Here is a 24,660-nt window from a genome sequence, read left to right as displayed (position 1 = left end):
GAACAGCTGTGATGGAACAGCAGCGGTTTAGTCTCAGAATTAATTTTAGGGTAATTTGCTGCCTTGCCCACACTGGGCACTCTTTAAACACATGGCATTTGAGAAGGCACAGGCACAGCCTTGCCCCCACACCTGCCTCTTAACGGCTCTCATTTAAACCTCCCATATATAAACACGTCCTCTCTCCCGCCCACACATCGCACATACAAGCACACACCTCCCACAAGATCAACCACTCCATCCCAGGCCGCCCCCTCTCCAAGCACTTATGGAGTAAACAGTGGTTCTGAGCCCAAGGGTAGGGAAAATTCCAGGGTTATCACTGCTCTTTACAAGTCTGTCCCGTCCTGGGCAGCCTTTGCTTTCTCCTGACCTCCCCCCCACCCCCCACCTCTTAGGTTTTCAAGTGGTGCTTCGCACCAGAGTGTCTGGAGTCAGCACAAATTAAAAGGGCAGCAGCTGCGCCCTGGGCGAGGCCCAAGTGGCGGCAGGTGTCCGGTAGGAACAGAGGAGAGAGTTGCCCTGGCTCTCCTGTGTCAGCCCCCTCCTGATCTGGCCCTGGCTTCCCAAGCTGGAGAACATAGAAACCTTAGCCTTGCGATCCTGCTGTGGTCAAGACACTACCCTGGAGCGCTGCAGACCTGCTGTCCCCCTGTCCCACACTGCCACAGCCCTACCTGAGGCTCCAGAAACATCCTGGCTGCTGCTCCCGCTACCGACCCGCAGGCGGCAAGGAAGCCCGACTCCCAGGTTGAGCCAGCGCCGCCCCTGCGGGGGACTTCCCTCCAGGCCACTCCCGACCAGGGCGGGGCTAGCGAACCGCTTAGACAGGACCTTGGGAGGGGCAGATAGTAAGCGATGCGGCCAGGGTGCTCAGAGCTGGGTTTGGAAGTGGCGTAATGGAAGGGTCGAGGCTCTGTGTGGGGTGGGTTGTGCTGGTGACATCCAGGGAGGACCCTAATCTCCTCTTGCTGGCCTCTTCCTCTTCTCCCTGGAGACCGAACATTACAGAGCTCCCCTGACAGGTGCTCACTCCACACAGCTCTGGTCTGAAGCGCCTTGAATTCTCTGTGCTCCCATCTCCTGAAGCAAACACCAGGGATACAGCAGTGCTTTTGTGGAAGGACTAATCTGAGTGAGCACGAGAGGTGCGCATGGCCTGTGGCACAGTGAATCTCAGTCTGGCCTCGGCACTAAAAGGAATCCTGCCAGGGTGGTCGCTCTCACCTTCGCCTTGTGATGGCCTCCCACAGCTGTCCCAGCTCCGAGAGTTAAATGGCAGAGATGGACTGATCCAAGAACACCCACCCTCTCTGGGGATCTAGTACTACCGAGGCAGAGGTTGGGAGGGCAGGGAGAACTGGGCCAGGTTCTGGGGGGTGGGGGGGTCACAGCTGGTCACTCAGGCCACACTGGGGAGCTGAGGGAGACTCTCAGCTGGAATCCATGGCACCAGAGGATCCCCAGGGGGCGGAGACAACCCCACTCGGGCAGGCACCGTGCCTGATGGACACTGGTGACCCAGGCCGTACCCAGCCCAGTGAAAATGCCTAGTGCTGCCACCCCATCCTGCCTGCTCTCTGCCCAGCAGCCTGGAGAACTGCCCTTCTCTCCCTCCCCTCTTTCTTCATCAGCTCCCTCACCCCACCATCACAGACGTCAGTCAGTAGGCTGCCTCTTGGGTAGTGAGTTCTGTCTGGAGGAATTCGGAATGCTGGGCCCATTTACTGCTCCCCCCCACACACACACACCAAGACACAAAGGCCTGGAGACACCGCTGTCCTCCTGGAGACACAGCTGTCCTCCTGGAGACACAGCTGTCCTCCTGGAGACACCGCTGTCCTCCTGGGCCCTACCTCTCCTACTTCTCTCCCAGCTTGCATGGAGCTGGGCCTCACTTTCCTTCTTAGGGGCGTCAGACCCCATAGTGTTTCTTACATCCTGGACCAGCTCCACAGATGGACTGGGAGGGGGGTCACAGCTTTTACACTTCCCCTCTCTTCCATCTCTCCATCTTGTTGCAGAGGATGCAAAGCTCACAGTGGCCTCTGCTGGTGGTTCCTGGTGTGTTAAGACCCACCTAGACCTTCCGATGCTGGGACCTTGGAGACACTCCATAGCTTCAGATTGCTCTAATACCAACAGGAGTGAAACGGAAGTCCCGTATCTGGGGTAACTGCCTCTGCCTTCTTTAGCCCTTTTCCTTGACCCTACAGCACATGCAGGTCCTCAGAAGACAATGGCATTTCTCACGAAGTCCACATGCACAGTCAACAATCCTGTTGCCACCTGCTCCAAAGCAAGGTTTCCCCTATGAGCAGGACAGTTCTCAGGCTAGAGGAGGGAGGTGATGGTTGTGGGGCCCCTTGATATGTCCCAGTGCTGCCCCAGAGTCATTTCCTGTAGTGCTCACTCACAAATGTCATCAGCGATGTCAAGATGGTCAGTGAGATAGATCCTCCCCAGCCCTGGGAGGGGACAGCCCATCTAGCCCCATCTCTGGCAGACATGGATGGGGCTGTCTTTGTCACAAGTCTGGCCTCAGCATTCGCATATGCACCAATCCACATCCGTTCCAGTGTCCAAGGGGTGAGGGAAGCTGGCAAGCCAAGGGCTGACTCCAGTAAGGCGTCCGGCTTTTAAAGCTGTATGTGAACCTATCCTGCAGCAAGAGCTTGTGGGGCCTGACCCAGGACACCATTGCCCTTACTAAGTTTAGGAAGTGGAGGTGTGATGTGGTCTGAAGGCACCTGCTGGGGTTGTTGACAAGGCACAGAGGAGGAGACATTCTCTTCTTGCTCCAGACAATGGAGGCTGTGTATGAGGCCTGGAACAGTCCTTGTCTATGAGAAACTACCCAGTGGATAATGGGACAAAAGGCAAGGAAGCCTGGTTCTATGATGACAGTGACCTGGGCCATTGTCATATGCCCAGGACAAGATGCTAGGCCCTAGTGTTTTGTCTGTCCTTGCAGATGTTGGGACCCCCATCAACCCAGGTCATGTCTGGGCACTCTGTGTACAACCTGCAATGTCTCGCTGATGGTCATAATGACAGTCTGAGTCCTGGGGCCTTCTGATGCTGTCCCTGCTAAGGACCTCAGCTCCTCTAACCTGGCTTGGCATGGGATGCTCCCCCAGGTGTGGGGCCACTCCCCTTTAAGCAACTAAATGCCATCTCGGCAACATATTTTAAAGGTCAGCTTCCATCCTGGCACTCTTTCCTCATCACTGAATTTCCTCCTTGAGTTACTCAATCTAACGTTGTCTTTCCACTTACTTATTGGTCTGTCTTAAAAAAGAATATGAGTGCCACAAGAGTAAGAGCTTTATCTGCTCACTGCTCAACCAGTAACTAACATGTCTGTGCACAGGAGCATAGGGGAATCCATCTGTGGAACATATATTATGTATGTACTTGTGTGCATGTGGGCACTAATGTGGAGTTGGATGTGGACAGTAAGTGGATATAGTGACCCTGATATATGGATACAAACAGAAGTGGATTTGAACATAGCAATGGGTAGAAATACAGTGAGTACTGAGGATATGGAATAGGGGCGAGGATATAGGATGAGGGATGGGATACAGATGAGGATGTGGGGATAGCCAACACAGAGCTCAGATTCACGCTACGTAAGAACTTGAGTCAAAAGCAGCGGAAGGCCCTGTTTGTGCAAAGGAACAAAATTACGAAGAGTTACTTCATGAGAGGACAGTAAGTGTAAGTCGTTGGAGTTTATTAGTCATCAGACAGAGAGAAACTAAAAAAAAAAAAGCACAGTGTGAGAATCCTACACACCCACAAGACTTGTAAAAATGAAAAGGCAGAAAAATGCCAAATGCTGGCAAGGAGGTAACAAAACCATGACTCTGAGCGGGCAGGGGCAGCATGGCTAGGGCAGCCATGAGAAGGAGAGCCTTGTGGGAGCCGAGCATGTGCGGGTTGTGCGGGTCTAAAAGCTCCACCCTGGGAATACAGACTTGGCAGAAACACTCTCAGACTCACACCTAGAGGCATGTGAGCACTGTCTGTGATGGCTTCCAACTAAAAACAACCCAGGCCTTCTCTGCAGAGGCCTGGATTTACACCTGCTTCCGTGTGGCGTTTCCAAACAACAGACTCAGCGTGACATTGAGAACAGAGACCAACCACCACAGTTGGGTGGGTCTCAGCACCATGTCTTAGAGCAAAGAAAACCAAGCACATACATCCTGAGCTAGAGTCCCAGGCACGTCTAGCATGAACCCGGCAAAGGTCCCTGCTGGGGCAGGAGCGGGGAAGAAAGGGAAGGGACCCTTGGAGCTGGGAGCCCATCACCCAGGTGTTTACCTCACAGGAAGTCAACACGCTGCACTCCCTGACTTAGACATGAACTATTTGTTCCACTTCATCTTGTAAGCTACAGTAAGAGGGCTGGAGGAGGAGAACTGAGAAAGAGCCATGGCACAGCAGGTAGAACTGCCTGAGCCCCAAGGCCCTTCCAGTCTGCTCTTGACCACATCTCCGACAAGAAGGTGACTGACCGGAAGGCAGGATCTCGTTGGGCACTGGGACCCTGGCCGCCTCTCTTTGTCCCCCAACAAGCTAAAGACCTTTCTTCTCTCCATTCCTCCCATCTCCTCACCCCCTTCCTTTATCTCATTCCCTATCTACACACTTCCCCTGAACATTTTCCAACTTCACAGTAGTAGTTTTACCATTTTTAGTTTTACACTCAGTGGTGATGTATTAGTGGCAGCAATGTTTTAAGTGTATATCCATATCCTGCGTGGCTTGATGGTGCTCGTAGAGCCATTTGTTTTCTCCTCTCTGAATTACACTAGGGGTTGAGCCTTCAAGAACAGTTCGTTCAATAAGAAGGTCTTCAAATAAAGCAGGAAGTGATAACAAGACAACACAGACGCAGTTGCAACAGAGAAACTCAAGACATGTAAATAAGCAAGACAGCATGACTCCTCCAAAAGTCACAACTCAGTGATGGAACTCAGGCTTGTAAAATGCTAGATGGAGGTTTCAGAGGCTCAGTGGATGACCTGAGGACAATGAAAACAAGTGGATTAATTCAATCCAGGCCCTGGAGAAGAGAGTCAGCAGCACCGGGGGAAAGTTCAGTATAGTAGAGGAGGAAATTAGCATTATGGGTAGGGAAAAAAAAAAGTCAGCAACATAGGCAGAAAGTCAGCAAGAAAACTGAAGTAGACAGGGGACATCTAAGTTTTGAAGAGTAAAAGCTCCACGAATCAAACAAGGCCAGCAAAAATATGGCCAATAGGCTCAAGCTAGGAAAGGAAATAATGTCGGGGACGGCAGGAAAGCATGAGGAGAAACAGTATATTCAAACATCGAGAGGAGGCTGGGGGTAATCATAATGCCAATGTCTAAGAAATCTGAACGATGACCAAAAGGCCAAACCTGAGGATCTTTAGAACTAAAGGAGAAACTGAAACAGAAAGTACAGTAAATTTATCCAATGGCTATAGCAGAAAATATCCCAAATCCAGAGAACAAATTTCACATAGGAACACATGGCCAGAACCTCTCCATGACATGACAAAGTCAAGATGTCTAAGACACAAAGCAAAAAGATCAGACCAAGAGCTGTGAAGAAGGCCTGCTCTGGTGGTACAGGCTTTAGTCTCAGCAGAGGCAGACAGAGTTCTATCAGTTTTGAAGGCAGCCTGGTCTACACAGTGAGATTCTGCCTAAAACTACATGCATGCATGAATGCATACATACGTACATACATATATACATACATACATACATACAAATGCTATAAGGTACTTTTCACACTGTTAACAATTCCCAACATTCCTATAGTCCACACGAAGGACTCCGATATATCCGGATCAATCCTTAGCAAAAAGGATTATCACAATACCTGATCTCAAACCGTATTGGAGAGCCATAGTGACAAAAAACAGTGCTGTGCCGACCCCAAACCAGACACAGACATACCAACAGAATATAAGACCCAGAAATAAATACATAGCAGCAGCCACTGCGTGTTTGACAAAAGTACTACACAGTGGAGAAAAGATAGCCTCCTGGATGGCAGCGTAGACCGAGGCAGTGAGGACAGCTCTCAGTGCTGGCGGTAAACATACCCTCGTCATTTTGGATAGATGGCGGCTAAAACAGCCGTGGCTTTCATTTCAACAATGTTGATGTTTAACAGATAAAAGACTCATGGCCAGAAAAAGATAAAGATTTACAGTAAAGACACATTCTGGAAAAAAAGAAAGAAAGAAAGAAAACCTCTAAAGTTTTACAATGTGTTTTAAAATATACCTAGCCTTGAGAGCGAGAAAAAAACAGAATAAAGAGGTTTAAAAAAACAGAAAGAGAGTAGCTGGGTGTGATGGCACATGCCTATAACCCCAGCATTTAGGAGGCAGAGGCAAACAAATCTCTGTGATTTCTAAGTGAACCAGGTGTACAGAGTGAATTCCAGGGCAGCCAAAGTTACACGGAGAAACCCAGTCTCAATAAATGAAAAAATAGAAGTAAAAGAAATAGAGTAATAAAGAAAAGCCGCATAAAAATGGAAAATACACAGAGTCTGGATACTGTATGCTATTGTGTTGTCCTTGAATTGCTCAATTGCTAAGGAAGGAACAACAACTGCTAAAATATGCTTGATTATCAATGCTGCTGAATTAATCCAATTTATATATTTAAAAATGCTTTGACTTCAAAATTTAAGTCTAAGGACAGGTTACTGGGAAAAGAATTTCTATTTTTCTATTTTCTATTTTTCTTTCCACAGAAAATAAAAAGCTGTGGATTCCTTCCAGACTAACATGGTTTGATCAAGCAAGACTCCCTGAAACAGTGTCCCAGGTGATCCAACATTCAAAACAGCTGAGACAAGGCAGCCTTGCAGACCACTACAGTCAGGATTTCTGCATCTTCTTAGGATCCCAAAACAGCATGCCCTACCAACAGGAAGCAATTTGGAAAGAACCACACCCAAATTCCCAAATATTGTCTATAAATGTTTGTTTTCATTCAAATGGGGTAAGTTATAAATGGTTAATGATCACAACCAATCTCTTTTTAAAGGCAAAAAGGGGGTTATGGTATAGAAATGAATACTTTTGTTTTGGGATGGATTTTCCTTTATTGATACAAATTTAAGGTCACCTTTGTAATTTCTCCTCTTGTTTAGGTATTGTGTTTATATAGCTCATTTAAAAATGTAATGTGTAATTAAGATGATAGCCATCTATAATAGTCAAAACTTATAGTTAGATTTTCTTAATTTATAGAGATATATTTAAGACAGATAGATAATTTTCAAACCTTTCAAAGACCTTCAGAATATGGCATTTAAAATGGTTTAGGGTTTTTCTTAACATGAGGCACAACTGCTCCTGGCAACACCAACTGCATCAGAAAGGAAGGTGGACATTGAAGAAATGCATTATGGTGTTTACTCCCACTATGGCAAGATTAGCCATTTGGGCAAGATACTGCTAGTGTCTGGACTCTGAACTGTTTGACTTTATGCTGTATAAACTGGACATGCAGGACCCACAGAAATGTGACTGCTAAAACAAGATGGACAGTGCTACAGGGCTCCTGCTTCATGGAAGAGTCTGCCAGACAGTCTGCAGGACACAGAGAAAAGTGACTGACAAACTGCCATCACAGGTGGAACAGTTTGAAATTTCCTGCTTTGCTGAGGAGTCTGCCAGACACACTATGGCCTATAGGCTGAAGATGGAACATTACAGAAGAACTTCAAGTGACTGACCAGGCAGCAAGTTGTCCCTGTCATTTCTAGAGTTTATATATTATCCTTCTGTGGTCTTTGATGGTGTTGAAGACAGATAGTTATGGTTATAGTTTTCCTTAGTTAGGATTAAAGATAAATTACATATAAGACTTTAGACTCACAAAGATAGGTTAGATGATGGGATATTTTCTTTAAATCTTGCTAAATGTTAATGGACTAAATGTTGTTAACTATAGTTCTTATTTAATAACTGTTTTGTTATATATTTTACTACGTTAAAGTTAAAACCCCCTTTTAAAGGGTTTTAAAACAGAAACTTTTAACTTTTAAAACAGAAAAGAGGAGATGATGGGAGATGTCATTCTGTAAATATGTTTCTCTTATTGGTTAATGAATAAAGCTATGTTGGCCAATAGGAAAGCAAGAAGCACGGGACTAGGAGACAAGGATGATTCTGGGAGATGTAGTAGAGTCAAGATATAGGGACTTGAGAGAAGAGGTCCAGACCCTCTCTCTGGTAAGATAAGACCACATGGAAACACTTAGATTAATAGAAATAGGTTAATATTTAAGACAGTGCTAGCCAATAAGAAATGCTAGTTTTATATCTAATACAGCATCTCTGTGTATTATTTGGGGATACAGCTCTGGGACTAGGTTGGCAGGAAAGTGCTCGTAACAGACACCTCTCAAAAATAGGATACAGGGACTGCGGAGATGGCTTAGCTCGTAAACCGCCTGTCTGCAAGCATGAGGCCCTGAGTTTGGATCCTCAATACCTATGCAAGAGCCAGGTTACAGCAACATGCACCTGTAACCTTAATAAATACTGTGGTGGCAGATACAAGTGAATTCCTGAAGTGCAATGGCCAGCTAGTCCAGACAAGTCAATGGGCTTCAGCTTCGGTAAGAGAGTATCTCAGAGAATAAGGACAGCAATTGAAGAAGACACCCGACACTGACATCTGTCCCCGTATATATGTATACATACATACACATGTGCACAAACCCACACTCACAAGTACATATATAGCATTCGTGCACACCATATCACCACATACAACATACCACACACACACAAAAAAAAATTTAAAGTAAAATTAGAACAACAACAAACCGTAAGGGGAATGCAGTCAGAATAGCAAGCACCAAAAAATCACACAAGGGGCTGGACAGATGGCTCAGAGGTTAAGAGCACGGGCTGCTCTTTCCAAAGGACTTGGGTTTGATTCCCAGCACCCCCATGTCAGCTCACCACTACCTGTAACTCCAGTCCCCAGGGATCTGACGCCCTCTTCTAGCCTCTGAGTTCACTGCATGTCTGTGCTGCCATCAAAACACCCACGTGTACAAAATAATAAAATTCTTAAAAGTTAAAGAAAGAAATCAAGTGATGGGCCTGGAGAGATGGCTCAGTGGTTAAAAGCTCTTTCTGCTCCTGCAGAGGACCCAGGTTCAGTTCCTACTGGGTGGCTCACAAACAGTTCTAGGGGATCCAATATCTTCTTTTGACCTGTGTGTGCACCAGCAACAAATACTCCTGAGGATGTGGAGGAGAAAGACCATAATAAGTCTCTGGTGGGGTGGTAAACTAGTACAGTCACTGTGAAAATCAGTATGGAAATTTCTCACAAAAAACTAATATGTAACTATCATAAGAGCCAGCTACACCACTTTTGGGATAAATATTTGAAATACCCTAAATCAACATTCCACAGAGACATTTACATATCCATGTTTATTGCTGCTTTACCCACAGTAACCAAGAAATGGAGCCAACTTAGATATCTGCCAATAGATAAGGCAAATGTGACACACATACATAATATCATTTTGTTCAGCTGTAAAGAAAAAAGTCGTCTAAAGAAAGTGGACAGAACTGTGGGTCATTACATTACGTGAAATAAGCCAGACTCAAAAAGACATAGTTCATGTTTTCCCTCATTTGTGGATCCCCAAAGTTAGATGAGACAGAGAGAGAGAGAGAGAGAGAGAGAGAGAGAGAGAGAGAGAGAGTTGTGTATGCACGTGAGCGTGTGTATGTGTGTGTGTGTGTGTGTGTGTGTTCATGTGAGAGTGTACATGTTTAGAGACCAAAGTTCAGCCTCCAGCATCATTCCTTGAGTGCAGTCCACTTTGTTTTTTGAGACAGGGTCTCTCACAGATTAGACTAGGCCAGCTGGCCAGTGAATCCCGCAGATCTGCCCATTTCTACTTCCTCAATGCTGTTACAAGCATATATCACCACACCCAGCTTTTCTGGAACCAAACTCAGGCCTTCACACTTTGCATGGCAAGCATTTACTGATTGAGCTATCACCCAACCCCCTCTTTTTGTTACTATTTCTAAGTTTTAAGTATTTTAGCATTTCATACACTAATACTGTATTTATATCATTTACTTCCTTCCCTCTTCCCCCCCAACTCCCCCAGATCCCCCAAATTCATCTCTCTCCCTCTCTGTCTCTGTCTCTCTGTCTCTGTCTCTCTCTTTCTCTCTCTCTCTCTCACACACACACCAACCTACTGAGCCCATTAGTGTTGTTCATATGTACTTATGTTTAAGGCTGACCACTGTGGTTGAGTTGGGATTGGAGAACCCATCATGAGGCTTTTCCCTGGAGGAAACTGATTCTCTTTCTCTCAGCAGCCGTTGGTTGTCTGTAGCTCTTCATCTAGAGGTAGGGCTTTGTGAAATTTTTCCCCCATCCACGTTGGCACATTGACTGGTATAATCAATCATCATGCAGGTCTTGTTTTGACAAACACATTGTGGGATTTCATGGGTACATCATCCTTGTCTCATCTAGAAGATGAGATATCAGGCTGGAGCCCTGGTCTTCTGGGAGTTGCAATCTTTGCGTCCCCTCTTCTGTGATGGTTTCTGAGCCTTGGGTGTAGGGTCGCAATGTAAATGTACCAGTTGCGGCTGGGCATCCCACAGTCATCATCCTCTGCGCGTTAGGCAGCTGAGCATATCAGTAATAATTCTATGTGCTGCAGAAAAGAAAGCTTCTTGATGAGGGGTAAGGCTTCTACTTCTCAGGCTGGGCGGCTGCACAAGCTGCCTGGCCCCAGGTAGACCTAGATGTTCGGAGACAGCACCATCAGTGGGGACCGCACCCCTTCTTTTTTTTGAGACAGGGACTCATTATGTAGCCCAGCATGAAGCCCCAGCTTCAGCCTCCTGAGTACAGGGATTACAGTTCTGTGCCACTGAGCCTGGTTCTAACAATTTTTTAATACACTAAAAACATCCATAAGTAAATAAATACATAAATGAGAAAACTGGCCATGGAGGCACATCCCAACTGCAAATCTTTACGACTTTAGGTTAGGCAATGTTTTCTTGAACATGACACCCAGACCATAAGCAACAACAACAAAAACAAGACAAAAAACACCCAGGTAAATTGGACCTTACCACAAAGGACACTATTTAGGAATTGACTGAGGCAAAGTAGCACACATCTATAATTCTGGCACTCTGGTGACCGGTTCGAGACCACTCTGGGATGCACAGTGAGATCCTGTTGCGAGAGGAAGATGGGGGGAGGACAAGAGAGGGAGAACAGAAGCGAAAGGGAGAGGAGGGAAGAGGAAAGAAGAGGGATAGAGTGTGGGAGAAAACATTTGCATACTACATATGCCATAAGCTCTAATATGCAGAATATAAAAAGAACTCTTAGAATGCAATAATTGAAAACTAGGTAGCCAACAACAGAAAAACTGTTGTTTTGTTTTGTTTTGTTTGTGTACACAATGGATTGTTTTCAGGCATAAAGAAGAATGAAGTCACTTGGTTTGTGGGAAAATGGATGCAACTGAAGAAATCATATTACACTAATTAAGCCAATCTCAGAGAAACAAATACATATTCTGTTGTTTGTTTCTAGATTTTATAGAGCAACACAAAATCATGTGTGTACATATGGCATGAAAGTAGAAGCCAAAACCACCTAGGGACCAGAAGGGGCAGGGAGAATATGTTCAATGAACAATATATACAATATATACCTGTGCGGAACGTCTTTATATGACACGAGACCATGTACAATAAGCATGCACAGTAGGAAATTTAAAACAAAATAACTTAATGATAGATACCACAATTAAAAATGGGAAAACTGAGCTGAAAGTCTGTTTCTCCAAAGAAGATATACACAAGCCTGATAAATGAATGAGAATTGCTCAGTAGCATTAATTGTCAGGAAAACGCAACCCCACAACCACAATGAGGCGGTAGCTTACAACCGCTGGGACAGGTATTGCCAAGAGACAGATAGTAACAAGTGATATTGATGATGCTGGGACACAAAAACTGCTAGTGAAGATGTGAGGATGTGCAATTGCTTTGCAAAACAGGCTGTGAGTTCTTTATACCATTAAACAGTTATCACAGGATTTGGCAAGTCCATGTCTACATATATATCCAAGACATTTGAACATATGCCCACACAAAAACTTGTATACAGATGGTGAGGGCTGCTGGGTATGAGAAGGGGCGGTGGCTGCTAATGGATACATAGTTTCTTTTTTATAATAAGTGTTCTGGAATGTGGTGATAGTTCTGCTTGTAGATACACTAAAAATAAATCACTGAATCAGTCACTTAAAAGATTTATGTTATACAAGTCCGTATCTGTACCAATTGTTTAAAACAAACAGGTAAGGGCTGGAGAGATGGCTCAGAGGTTAAGAGTACTAACTGTTCTTCCAGAGTGGGTTCAATTCCCAGCACCCTCATGGCAGCTCACAACTGTCTGTAACTCCAAGATCTGACACCCTCACACAGACATACATGCAGGCAAAATGCCAAAGTACATAAAATAAGAATAAACAAATGATTTTTTAAAAACCAAGCAGATAAGACGATGGCTATCAGTGCACTCCCAGGATAGAACCCTAATAGTTGACAAGGACCTGCTGTGGACTTAATTAGCATGTATTTATTGATGAGCGAGAGCCAGCTTATAAGGCATTCTTTTTCTTAAAATGCCTCTCTGGGAGCTTCCTCTTTATTTAGCTGGCTTGTGGAGGTGTTGTTGATGCTGTTTTCCTTCTCTGTTTGGTGATGATTATCTAGTTAGTTTGGGCCTTGGACTGTTTTGGGGGTAGCATTAAGACACTGTAAATATAAACACCCAAGTCCTGGCCCTGAGGCTTATATGGTGAAAAGATACTAAGTAATATGCACAGCAGTGGCAGCTAGTGCTGTGGAAAAAACAAGAGTGGGCAGGGTGGGTCAGGTACTCTGTTTATACACATGGGTTCAGAAGCAACCCTTGTAGGTTCAAGGAAACATCAATGCAAAGTCCTTGGACAAGAGCACTTGGTCTACAAGTTAGCAATGAGGAAGCTATTATTGCAGAATGGACTGGGGGAGCCAAGAGGTGAGAACAGCTCCTGGTGAGATTAGAGGCCAAGATACAGGTTTGTATCCATTTAATTATGGTTGTGCCCCTAACACATCATTCCCAAATTCCCAATGAACACATGAAGCCATGGCCAATGGCAAACTCTATGTACATCACAGTTGACAGCTTCTCTTTGGCATAGCTGAATTGGGGACCACTACTCATGTGATTTAGGGCCACTAAATAAAATGACGGTGATTTGAACATTGTGAAGCGAGACAGTCTGGCAACTGGGGTGACTGTGAACAGGCAGGGACACACAGGTCAGAGATAACCCACCTCCCAGGAAGAAGAGGGGCGGAGCCAGGTTTCATTACCCTTCGTGGGGTGCAAGCAATTTAAGATAGGAGCTGTGTGTTTAGGGCATTGTTCACTTAATGGTTTTGGGATGTGGGTGACCAAATAAAAAACACCATAGGACAACTACAGATGAAGGAGCCTCCCTGGGCCACTGTCTGTTTACTTGTGACCAGAATGTGTCCTTTCTCAGTTCTGAAAGCTGGAAGTCTGAAACCGAGTGTGAGCTGGGGCAGGTTGTCCTGCGCTCTGGGAAGAGCCCCCCACCCCCACCCCCACCCCCACCCCACCCCGCCCATTTCTCTTCCTGGTCTCTAGCATTGTTCAGTCCTTGGTAATGCTTGCTTGCCTTCTGCTGCCTCCGGTCTCTTTTTTGTAGAACACCAAATGGCTTTAGGGTCTTCCTCAGCCCAGGGTGACTTACTTCACTGTATCTGGTCACACACCAAAGATCCCATCCATGTGTTCCAGACAGAAAAGATTTGGACTACCACACATTTTTTTAACCTGCCTAATAGGATTTATTTTTCTGTTTCTAGAGATGGTATTCGGGTCCTTGCATACACTAGACAAGCTCTGCCCATGCCTCCGCTCCGTCAAACGCCTGATGGCTTCGTACTGCTCCAAACATGGAGGGCAGGGTTTCCTCCCCACTGCTGCTGGGTAACTCTGCTCCAAATGAATCTACATGTCAGAAGCCTTCCCTCCTAGGAACACCCCAGATGGAAGCCCCGCTGTGGTTTGGATCATCCAAGGACTGTCTGCCTCTGCCAAGCAAGGTCCACCTCACCCCTCTCAAAAACAGCTGGTCCATCCTTTGCTATTTTTAATTATCTTGGATTTCTTCCATGCGATGCTCTGTACTGCCAAAGAAAGTTTGGAAATATCTGCCATGTGCCACATTGCCTCAATGGATGGCATGAGGAGTAAGGGACCTCCACGTGCATCCCCCCCCCCTTGGGACTCTGGCCCAAATCACTCCACAGTCACAGATGAAGAAGGACCAGGAGTGCCTCTTCTTAAAAGGGAGCTCACAGACCTGTGGGACAGGCCACAGTAGGGGACAGGGTTCCCCCAGTGGATTTGCCCCCTTAGGTTATTAATAGACTTTTGCTAAGAATGGCCCTTCATTCACAAGTACACTACCAGTTTGCTTTATATTGGCATGATAAACGCCACGACCAAAAGCAATTTTGAAAAGAAGGGGTCTATTTGGCTTACATGCCCCTAGCACAGCACATCATCAAGGGAAACCAGGGCAGGAATGCAAAGCAGGAACCTGAGGCAGGAATTACAGCAGAGGCCATGGAGGGGCCCTGCTTACAGCTTGCTCCCATGGCTTGCTCGGCTTGCTTTTTATACAACCCAGGACCACCCGCCCAAGGATGGCACCACCCCCAGTGAGCTGGGCCTTCTCACACCAATCATTAATGGAGAAAATGCCCCATAGATATGCTCACAGACCAATCTCTGAGAGGGCATTTCTCAATTGAGGTTCCCTCTTTCTGGATGATCCTTGCTTGGGTCAAGTTGACAAAAACTAACCTGTGTTCCATCTCAAGATGGTGAGTCATATCCCAACCATTGGTGAGGCACAAAGGCATTAGGTCATGGGTCTGAGGGAGGTCTCTGATGAGGAAGACTAGGAGACGGAGAGGCCTCAGGTAAGGCCTTGTCAGAGTCAGGCAGTGGGTCAGAGTCTACCCTATTGGGAAACCACCCCTCCCAGAGTGCTGCAAGTCACCTATCCAGAGGTGAGGGAATCCCTGGGACAAATGTCCTTTCCACTTCTCCTTAAGTCTGTGACCTTGCATGGGTGATAGCTGGCAGGCCCAAACTGTCCCATTAGAACTGCAAATGCCCAAAATAGATCCTTGCTCTACACTAGGTTTCTGGTCCCAGGGATATACATGGTCCTTAGGCACATAGCAAGGCAGGATCCTGTCTATACCCTCCAACTGTATAGCCATCAGAATGGGAAAGTCAGCATCTATACACAGCTCAGGCTGGCTGGGATTGCTGAGGATTGCCAGTTGGGGAAGTTGGTTCTACATCCCTCAGAAAGAGCTTGCTGAGGGGCCCCTGGCAGCTAGCATTAGGCTCCACTAGCCATCCACGGAGTCCAGGACAAAGGATACTGTTTTGAGATATTTGATTACACTGTATAAAGATATGTCACTGTGATTGGTTTAATAAAAAGCTAAATGGCCAATAGCTAGGCAGGAGGTATAGGTGGAACTTCTGGACAGAGAGAGTTCTGGAAAAAAAAAAAAAGAAGGGGAGTTGCCAGCTGGGTGCAGAGGAAACAAAACATGCAGGAGGAGCCACAAACCACAAGACAGCATATAGTTTAATAGAAGTGGGTTAATTTAAGTTATAAGAGCTAGTTAGAAACAAGCCTAAGCTAAGGCCAAGCTTTCATAACTAAGAAGTCTCTGTGTCGTTATTTGGGAGGTGGCAGGACAGAGAAAGACTCGTTACAGCATACTCCTGCAGCTTTACCACCTCCACCCCAGGGACACGTAAGGATACCAGGATCTCAGCACTCCTTATCCAGGTGATGAAAGATGTCCCTGGGAACAATCATTGTGTGGGTTCCATGTATATTCTTAAATCAAGCTGGTCAGTGCCCCTGAAGGAGACAGCGCAAACCCTGTAGCAAGGTCTCATGGGATGAAGGGACTGGGGCTTTGGCCCTTGGAAATGTAGCTTGGGGCATGCACCTAAGACATCAAGCACAGCCACTAGGGGAAGCCACTCTCTTCCCCGTTCACAAGGATGTCCTGCGGGGAGAAGTCAGTCTTCAACCCAGGGTAGGCTGAGCAATTGAGGATTTCCTGGTTCCCAGTTGGTGGGGGTGATGCACTGAAGATCCTAGACCAGGAGGGGATGACTGTGAAGGCACCAAAAGCCAGAAATGCCCCAGGAGAAGCCACGGGGAGAGGCCAGATCTGCAGAATGGGGCCTGGGTTCACTCTTCTGCACACCAATTTCTAAAACTTGGTTTCCTTCCCCATTCTAGTCCTATCAGCTGATGCACCGCAGAGCAGTGTCCCTGTGCATCTGGCAATAGGTCTCTGCTGTTCCTTGTCATGCTCCCTGCAGTGAGGGGTCTGCATGCAGCCTGCCTGGACCTGTCAACACAACCCAACATCTTGAGCAGCCCCCTCGCCATTCTGCAAGATGAAATGTTAGCTACCAGGAGCGCTTCAGGAAGTACTACTTCTGCAACAGCTAGAGTACCTTCCAGAGCAACCTACACACACGAAAATAAAAGGCCACACAGATTGACTCAGTGGTCTTTGTTTGAGCTGAGGGAGAGGTGTGGGTGAGAGATGCAGACAAGTGTGAAAACAGATGTCTACTGGAGCCCACGGCACGCTAACTCACATTTACGGCGGTCAGAACCCTGTGAGAACCCTGAACAGATGATGAGCCGGAAGCGTCATTCCCACCAAGATCAGCAGGAATCTAGGCCACCAAGTGAGTGCTCTCTGGCCTAACAGGGGACCAAAACCGAGGCTCCCTTCTTGTTGGCTCACATGGGTAGGGTGATGCAGGACAAGGACTCAAGCCTGTCATGCCCATAAGTGGCCATGGGCCAGCCTCACTTTCTTCAATTCCCTCCTCTTTCTTGTTGGATCCAGAGGTGGGAGTCCCCACAATACCGACTACCATGCTGAATTTGGGAGCTGGACTCAGGACAGGTCTCAGCATCTCTACCCCAAGAGGTCCCATAGAGGACCAAGCAAGACTCCAGAGTCAGGCTTTGCTCAGAGAAAGAAGTCTTCTCAGAGAAGTAGTTCCAACATGCCTAGCACAGGACTGGGTGTCACATGATCCCAACTGTGCAAGGAAGAGGGTACCTAGACAAAGCCATCCAGGGTTGGGACTCGGGAAGGACTGCAGAAGACAGGGCACATGGCTCCATCAGGTACCAATATCATCACTGCGGCACCGAGACCACTGTGCCACTGTCCATGAGGGACCATGGGTATACCGTAGCAGTATTACAGCGCTCCCTCCCCCACTGCCGGCCACTGTCAGGCTACGGCCCCTTTGGGTCTGTGGGCTACCTGGCTTGCTTAGCCTTGCTTTACTGGAGCTGAGCACAGCAGAGGAACTGGCTTTGACTCCAGCACACTCCTGACGGCAAGCATCCATCCTGAAGATGCTTAGCCTGAATCAGACTTTCCCAAGTGGCTCTTCCTAACCATCTCCACTATCCTCAGTGCCTCGAGGCTCCCAGTCTCGATGCTTCCCCACCCACTCATCCATCTGTCCTCACCCAAAGCCAAGTCTGCTGCCAATGAGACCTGTAGCTGACCCGATACACCACAAGTTCTAAACCTGCGGGTTAAATGACCCTTTCACAGGGGTCACCTAAAACCTTCAGAAAACACAGACATTTACATTACGATTCAAATCGGTAGCAAAACTACAGTTATTAAGTAAGATCAGAATTAATTTTATGGCTGGGGGTCACCAGTTTGCAGCGTTAGGAAGCTTGAGAACCGCTGCTCTATACACAAAGCTATCCCTGTGACGCTTGAGCCCCTTGTGCCCCTGATACAGGAGGTGCTGACCCAAGTGAGTCACTCTAGTCACACCACTAAGTGTCTATGAGACTAACAAGTCTGGAGGACACTGCTGCAGCTCAGCGACACGGAGCCGCTATGTGCTATGGCACGCTTTCCGTGGAGGCTCACCTGAGACCTCCCGAGTCCTTGACAAACCAGGGAGGGCAAAAGAAACAGCCCCTTCGTGGCACAGGAGCAATCACGTGAGTGTCATTTACACGTCTCACTGGGTGTGGTCACCTAGGGCCCCCGGTGTAGCTGTCAGCACTGCACCATGGAGAAGGGAGAAGAGCCTGGGCCCAGCCACCCCAGCATTGGGTGGAGACCCCCTCAATCCCAGCCCCTCACACAACTGGAAAACCCAGAGACTTTCCCGCTGGCCAACAACTTCCAGGCATCTCAGAGGAGACAGGGTAACATCAGTGTTCTTCAGGCACTCTTGGAAAGCCCCAAAGGCCACTGCCTGGTCAGTGCCTGGTCAGTGCCTGGCAGAGGAATGCCTCACCCCAGCCAGCCACTCCAGCCAGCAAGACTGAAGCTCAGTTGAAGTGGAAATGCCTGGAGGGAAGTGCACCGGATCTGGGAAACGCTCCAAAGCCACTGCCCTTCGTGGCCATCTTCCAGGAGCCAACACCCTCTTGTCCTCTCACCAGCCTGCCCGTCATAACTCCTTCCTGCCCAACCCACAGCCACTTCTCTTGTATGACTTCCCACTCTGCACCTGGACACCTTCGAGGATGTCCCAGACAGCCAAACAGGTTGAGGCAGGAGAGCCAATTGGAGGCCTGGCTGAGTCTCAGAGCTGCACCTTTGTGGGAAGGCTGGGGACAGCCACATGCATGGAGCAGGAGAAGGCTCGGGGGGGGGGGGTGGTGTCTCTCTCACATCTTGCAGCTCTTACCTAGGCCTGAGGGGACTGATTAATGATTACCACTACACAACACCATCAGTTGCCCCTTACAGTAACTCCTGTGAGTTAGACTACCTGCCCACTTTATAGAAACACAAACTGAGGTTGGAAATGTGAAAGGAATTGTCCAAGGACACCGGCCTGAAATTAAAACCAACCCAGAGCCTGATGCAAGAGGTAGAAGGCTCAACCTTTGGCTAAGGACAAAAGCTGTTGGGCATATGGCCCTTCCTGAGAACTCAGACTCGTTGCTGTCCTGGGAAGAGTTTCTGGAGGGAAACACAGCTCTGGCCACACCCAAACAAGTCTGGACCAGCATTACACACCAGCAGCACTCCTGGTGGCCAGGACAGTCTGCACCTGCCTGTTATCTTCTGGGAGCCTTCTCCCTCAGTGTTTCCTGGGTAAGGAACGGCATCCTGCAGCCAATCAACAGACGGAGGGGGAGAGGGAAAGGAGGAAGGCCACTGTCATGCCACTGCAGCTTTCCATGTTGCTTGGCAACAAGAGGAAGCAGGAGTGGGTCAGAGAAGAGCCTGGACCACATGTGTACCATCTCCTCTGTGGAGTGGGATGTCTGTGTGGGATATCTGGACCTAGAATCTGGGGGACAGTGCTGAGAATCTGAGAGTGCCTGGTGGCCAGACAGTCTCCCAGGAGACCACAAACTGACACCCCCAGCCATGGGCAGCCTGTTTTACAGCTAGTTTTTACAGAAGCCATACCTAAGACCCAGAAGGGGCAGCCCATGTAGAGGGCAGGGAGCAGCAAAGACGGGCTGTACCCACCACCAGTGTGCCTCCTAATTGCCTACTGGGAGTGGCCATGTGGGCCGGTGGTTCTCTGGCCTTAGACAAAAGAGGAGTTGGGGTTGCCACATTTTCCAAAAGAACAGAAAGAAGGGCGGGTACACCATGCTGGAAAGGCTCTGGGGCACAGGCAGCTGCTGAGACACAGGCAAGGGCTGAACCTCCACTGGCCAGGTTTCACATGACCATTCCCTGCCTCCTAATGGCAGTGTACACTGAGCATCTCCAACCTGGTGACCCACTTTGCAGATGGGAAAGCTGAGGCAGGGGATACTCCACCACTTTTGCTAGGCCCAGACAGTCTGTGAGCTTTAGCTCTGGGCTGCCCCCACCAAGCAAGGCAGCCCGGAAGCTCTATTAGGGTGCTAAAGGCAAACTCCAACACCAACCTGCCCAGGGCCTTGGAGCAGGAGAGGATAGAGACAGAGAAAAGGTCTTTCCCTGTGGCATGTTGGCAGAGCTATGTCATCACTCCTAATCCAAGAGACAGGGAAAGACCCTCAAGGAACTGATCAACTTCCCGGGAGGAAGGGTAGGAGAGGATGGAGTGCCCGCCCATGTGATAGACCTGGCAAAGGTCCCTGGGGGCAATCACTCCTCTGCCTCAAAGCTTTCTCACCCCATGCTGCACTCTGGGGCCCTTGAGCTATGAATAGCTAAGTGTAGGCACGAGTGTAGGTTGTCTGGGGGAAGGGAAGCCTTTCTCCAGCCTCTGCTGTCTCTCGAGCTGTTCTAGCACACAAGTAAAGCCTGAAGTTTCCCGATGCAGAGGAAAGAAAGTGACACCCAGCTTGCTTTGAGTTCAAGGTGGGAATTGTCTGAAGTGCAAACGGAGGTGGCTAGGAGTGGGCTAGCTGGGAAAGCTCCATCTCTGCATAGGAAAGCGTCCTCTGGTGCTGGTGACCCTGAGAGGCTTCGGCTGCCTGTCTGGAACCCACCTGGCCACAGGAGGCTCATCCTTGCTTTCCTTGGAGCTCTCAAGAGGAGACGTGTGAATGTGCTGCCCCAAATATTTGTCCCCATATGTGAACTCTGAGGCAGGGACTACTAGGGTGGCAGGACCAGGGTCTCTCTTAGCCAGATGAAACCTCTGACCTTAGAAATGCCCCTGCACATGCATGCTCCTTCTATGCATGCTCCTTCTACGGCTTTGGGGTGGGAGAGTGGGGGCTCTGTGGTCACAGTTTGGCCTGCACATGAGGCTCTGGGTTCCATACTCAGACCATGGAGAAAACAGAGAGGACCCCCTACCTCAGCACTACAGTGTTTTCCAGGTAACAATGAGCAGCAATGGAGGCTCAGCTCACTGGGGTAGAGGGCTGGCCATGAGGACTCTATGGGGGGGTCTCAGCTCACAAGCCTGTTTGTCTCTCTTCTTCCTCCCTGCTTCCTGCTTTTGTTTCTGCCCCCATTGTGCCCTGGGCATCCTCCACTTTTGTTTCACATTCTAGTTACGGTGACATAAACAGGCTAAGGAAAAAGAACATCCCATTGTGTCCAGATATGAGAAAAGTACTCTGAGTACATATCATGCTTATTTACAGATTATAAATTAAGTTGAGGGGCCAAAGCGCACATTCACTCCAGGGGATATGCTGAATGCTGGATCTTGTGCAGACAAGATAGGATTGGGAATTAAGGTCACAGGGTATTGAAGAGTGACCTAAGGCAGCTATTCTGAAGAGGCTCCCCTCTTCCATGGTCACAAGTGAGGAAGGAGAGGATACAGGTAGTGATCACCATTGTCACTAAAATCACTCAGATGACTAAATTGTGATTGTACCCATTGCAATCTTTAATTCACGAGATCACCTAATATTTTTCCTGCACGCTTGTCTCCCCTAAATATAGACTGGAGGATATGAAGAATGCCCTTGGGTCAATCAACGTATTCACAAACCAACAAAGCAGAAGGCTCCACGGCTGTGAGCAGACCCTGGCTGGACTGATGGGATGGTTTCTGGGTGGGTGAAGCTTGAGAGGCAGGGCCAAATCCCTGTTTTTTCCATGTGCTTCACAATTTCTGCCCAGTGTTGTCAATAAGGAAATCACCTTCAGGAAAACCCCCAGACACAATGGAGAGGTCAGAAGGTACAGCAGAGACCATTCATTGCTGTAGGATCAGGAGAGCAAGAGATGACGCTGTGGTGCTCTCAAATCAGACTGCCATGTTTGTGCTCTGAACACCTGGGAAGATTCTTCTAGGTTCTCACTACCCATGGTGTGGGGTTGAGGCACCAAGAGTCGCTGATCCCACCTCCTTGGTCTCCCCCTGGCCTGGTCTCTATGGCCAGGGCATCTTCCGGATGGCAGAAGAAGTGGTATCCTAGTGGTCAAGAATGTCCTTGCAGATGGCCATTGGTTGTGCCCTGGACCTTTCTATCCTGATGATCTTTGGGACTACAACTGCTTTCCATGCCAATTAGTCAACCTCTGCCTCATCAGGATGGCTCTGGGCTTCCTGCTTTGCTTGCTGAGACTGCTTTCCATGTTACAAATACCATTTGTTGCAAACTTGAACCCTGGGTTTCATGACTGCACTGATGTATAATGGGAAAGTGGATGTGAACAGCCAGTTTCTGTGGAGAAACAGGCAAGTAGTTGACAAGTAGCAGTGGCCTGAATGCAGGCCCTGCAAGTGTCCGAAACCTTGCTGGTGGAGTCTAAAAGCACTCATGAGCTGCATGTGACCTGTTTCAGTTGGGTGACATTAGACTTGGGGCAAGTCACAGGTGTGGATCTTCAATCATTGGGAATTGCCTGCCCAAAGGTCTCCAGTCTGGTCTAGGGCACTGGCTAGGAATATGATAAGCACCAGAAATAAACATTTGAGAGAGGACCAAGCTGCCTGTCAGCTGTAGCTAACAATGGGCTAACCCGCTTGGCTCCAGGATTGCTACAAATGACTAACACTTGGGGAATTCCTGAGTTGGTAGGTGGATGGGTCCAGAATGAATAGATAATCCACAATGGATTAAGGGGCTAATCCTATCTGCCTCCTCTCTAACCTGGCTCTGTCTTCAGCTCTGTATCTCGAGGGTGTTATTGATCACTGGGAAATATCTTACCTTTGGGTCATAGGGCACAGGAGGCTGGATCAGCTGCTCCATGAACTTGGTAAGAGGGGCTTATGGAACCTCCTGGAGCTTTACACGGAAAGTGGTTCTTACAGAAAATCAAGTGTTTTGGGGACTGGTGGCATTAAATACCTCAGAATACAAACAGAGCTATAGAAGACCTGGGCCTGAGTCCCTGTGGCCAAAGACACAATGGCAATATGACCTTCTAAAGGAGGAAAACGGAGATGGCAGTGGACTGAGCCGTAGGGAGTTGTGGAAATCCCAGTACTTGGTCCAGCCTCTCCTGACTAGGCCACACTAGCTGCTCCTATTGACCGACTGGACATGCCCATCCAGGTGGACTAGGGAATGTGGGTAGGGAATGGGCAATCCTGACCCAAGACTTCTCCCTCTCCTCCATATTGTTGCAAATGAGACAAACTGGCTCCAAGATGCCTCCAAAGTTGCCACTCATCTGCTTTCTCAAGAATAAGATCCTCAGTAGAATTAACACTGTAAAAAGGACCATACTAATAATGCATCTACTATTCCAATGCAATTCCCATCAAAATTCCAACACAATCTCAGATCTTAAAAGGACAATTTTCAGCTTCATAGGAAAACATTAAAAAAAAAAACAGGGCAACTAAATCAATCCTGAATGATAAAGGAACTGTGGGAGGTATAGCTATCCCTGACCTCTAAGTGTACTACAGAGCTAAACAGAATGGTATTGGCACAAAAATAGACATGTTGATCAACAGGATCAAATTGAAGAACCAGACATAAATCCACATACCTATGGATACTCAATTTTTAATAAAGAGGACTGGCACACACAATGGAAAAAAGAGAGCATCTTCAACAAATGGTGCTGTGTAAATTAGATGGCTACATGTAAAAGACTGCAAATAGATTCATTTTTATTACCCTGAACAGAGCTCAACTCCAAATAAATCAAAGATTCCAAAAGGAGAAGAAAAAAAAAAAAACAGACATACTGAACCCGATAGAAGAGAAAGTAAGGGATAGCCTTGAACTCATTGGCACAAAAAAAGATTTTCTGAATGGAAAACCATTAGCACAGGCACTAAGATCAGTAATTAATAAATGGAACCTCATGAAACTGGAAAGTTTCTGCACAGAAAAGCAGCAGCCTACAGAATGGGAAAAGTTTTTTTTAACCAATTATATATACAATAGAGGAATAATAACTAATATAGATAAAGAACTCAAAAAACTGGATATGGAGAAAAATAACAGAACTTAAAAATGGAGTACAGATCTAAACAGAGAATTCTCAAAAGACAAAACTCAAATGACTGACAGATACTTAATGAAATGCTCAACATCCTTAGGCAACAGGGAACCACACCCATCCTCTTTCCTCTTACACCCATCAGAATTACCAAGATCAATAAAACAAATGACAGCTCATGCTGGCAAGGATGTAGAGTAAGGAGTGAACGGTCATCCATTGTTGTTAGGTCTGCAAACTTGTACAGTCACTATGGAATTTACTGTGGCAGTTCCTCAGGAAGAAGGGAACTGATCTACCTCAAGATCCAGCCATTACACTCTTGGCCATTGTCTTAGCATTTCCATTGCTGTGAAGGGACACCATGACCATGGCAACTTTTATAAAGGAAAACATTTAACAGTTTCATAGATTCAGTCCATTATCATTACAGCGAGACATAGCAGCATGTAGACAGACATGGTGCTGGAGAAGTAGCTGAGAGTCCTACATTTTGCATGCAACAGGAAATGGTCTGGGTGTCACACTGAGGGAAGCTTGAGCAAAAATGACCCCAAAACTCACCCCCTCCCAGTGAAACATTTTC

The 24,660-nt window shown here is 47.4% G+C and overlaps 1 protein-coding gene across 4 annotated transcripts in view; it reads right to left on the bottom strand.

Annotated features, from left to right (window-relative positions):
• The window catches only part of Rasgef1a (RasGEF domain family member 1A), an 82,347-nt gene that overhangs the window by 28,347 nt on the left and 29,340 nt on the right, over positions 1-24,660 (bottom strand). Inside the window, exon 1 of one of the 4 annotated variants that reach the window (XM_051203635.1) lies at positions 678-742. The exons of the other annotated variants lie outside the window; for them this stretch is intronic. Coding sequence (XP_051059592.1) covers positions 678-695 — 18 coding nt within the window. The 5' untranslated portion in view covers positions 696-742. Of the gene's footprint in view, positions 1-677; positions 743-24,660 lie in introns of those variants that run through there. 4 annotated transcript variants of the gene reach the window in all.

The sequence above is a fragment of the Phodopus roborovskii genome, unplaced genomic scaffold (genome assembly GCF_943737965.1).
Source record: "Phodopus roborovskii unplaced genomic scaffold, PHOROB, whole genome shotgun sequence".
Classification (NCBI taxonomy): domain Eukaryota; kingdom Metazoa; phylum Chordata; class Mammalia; order Rodentia; family Cricetidae; genus Phodopus; species Phodopus roborovskii.
Note: the sequence above shows the minus strand (reverse complement) of the source record. Positions and strands in the feature narration are given on the sequence as shown.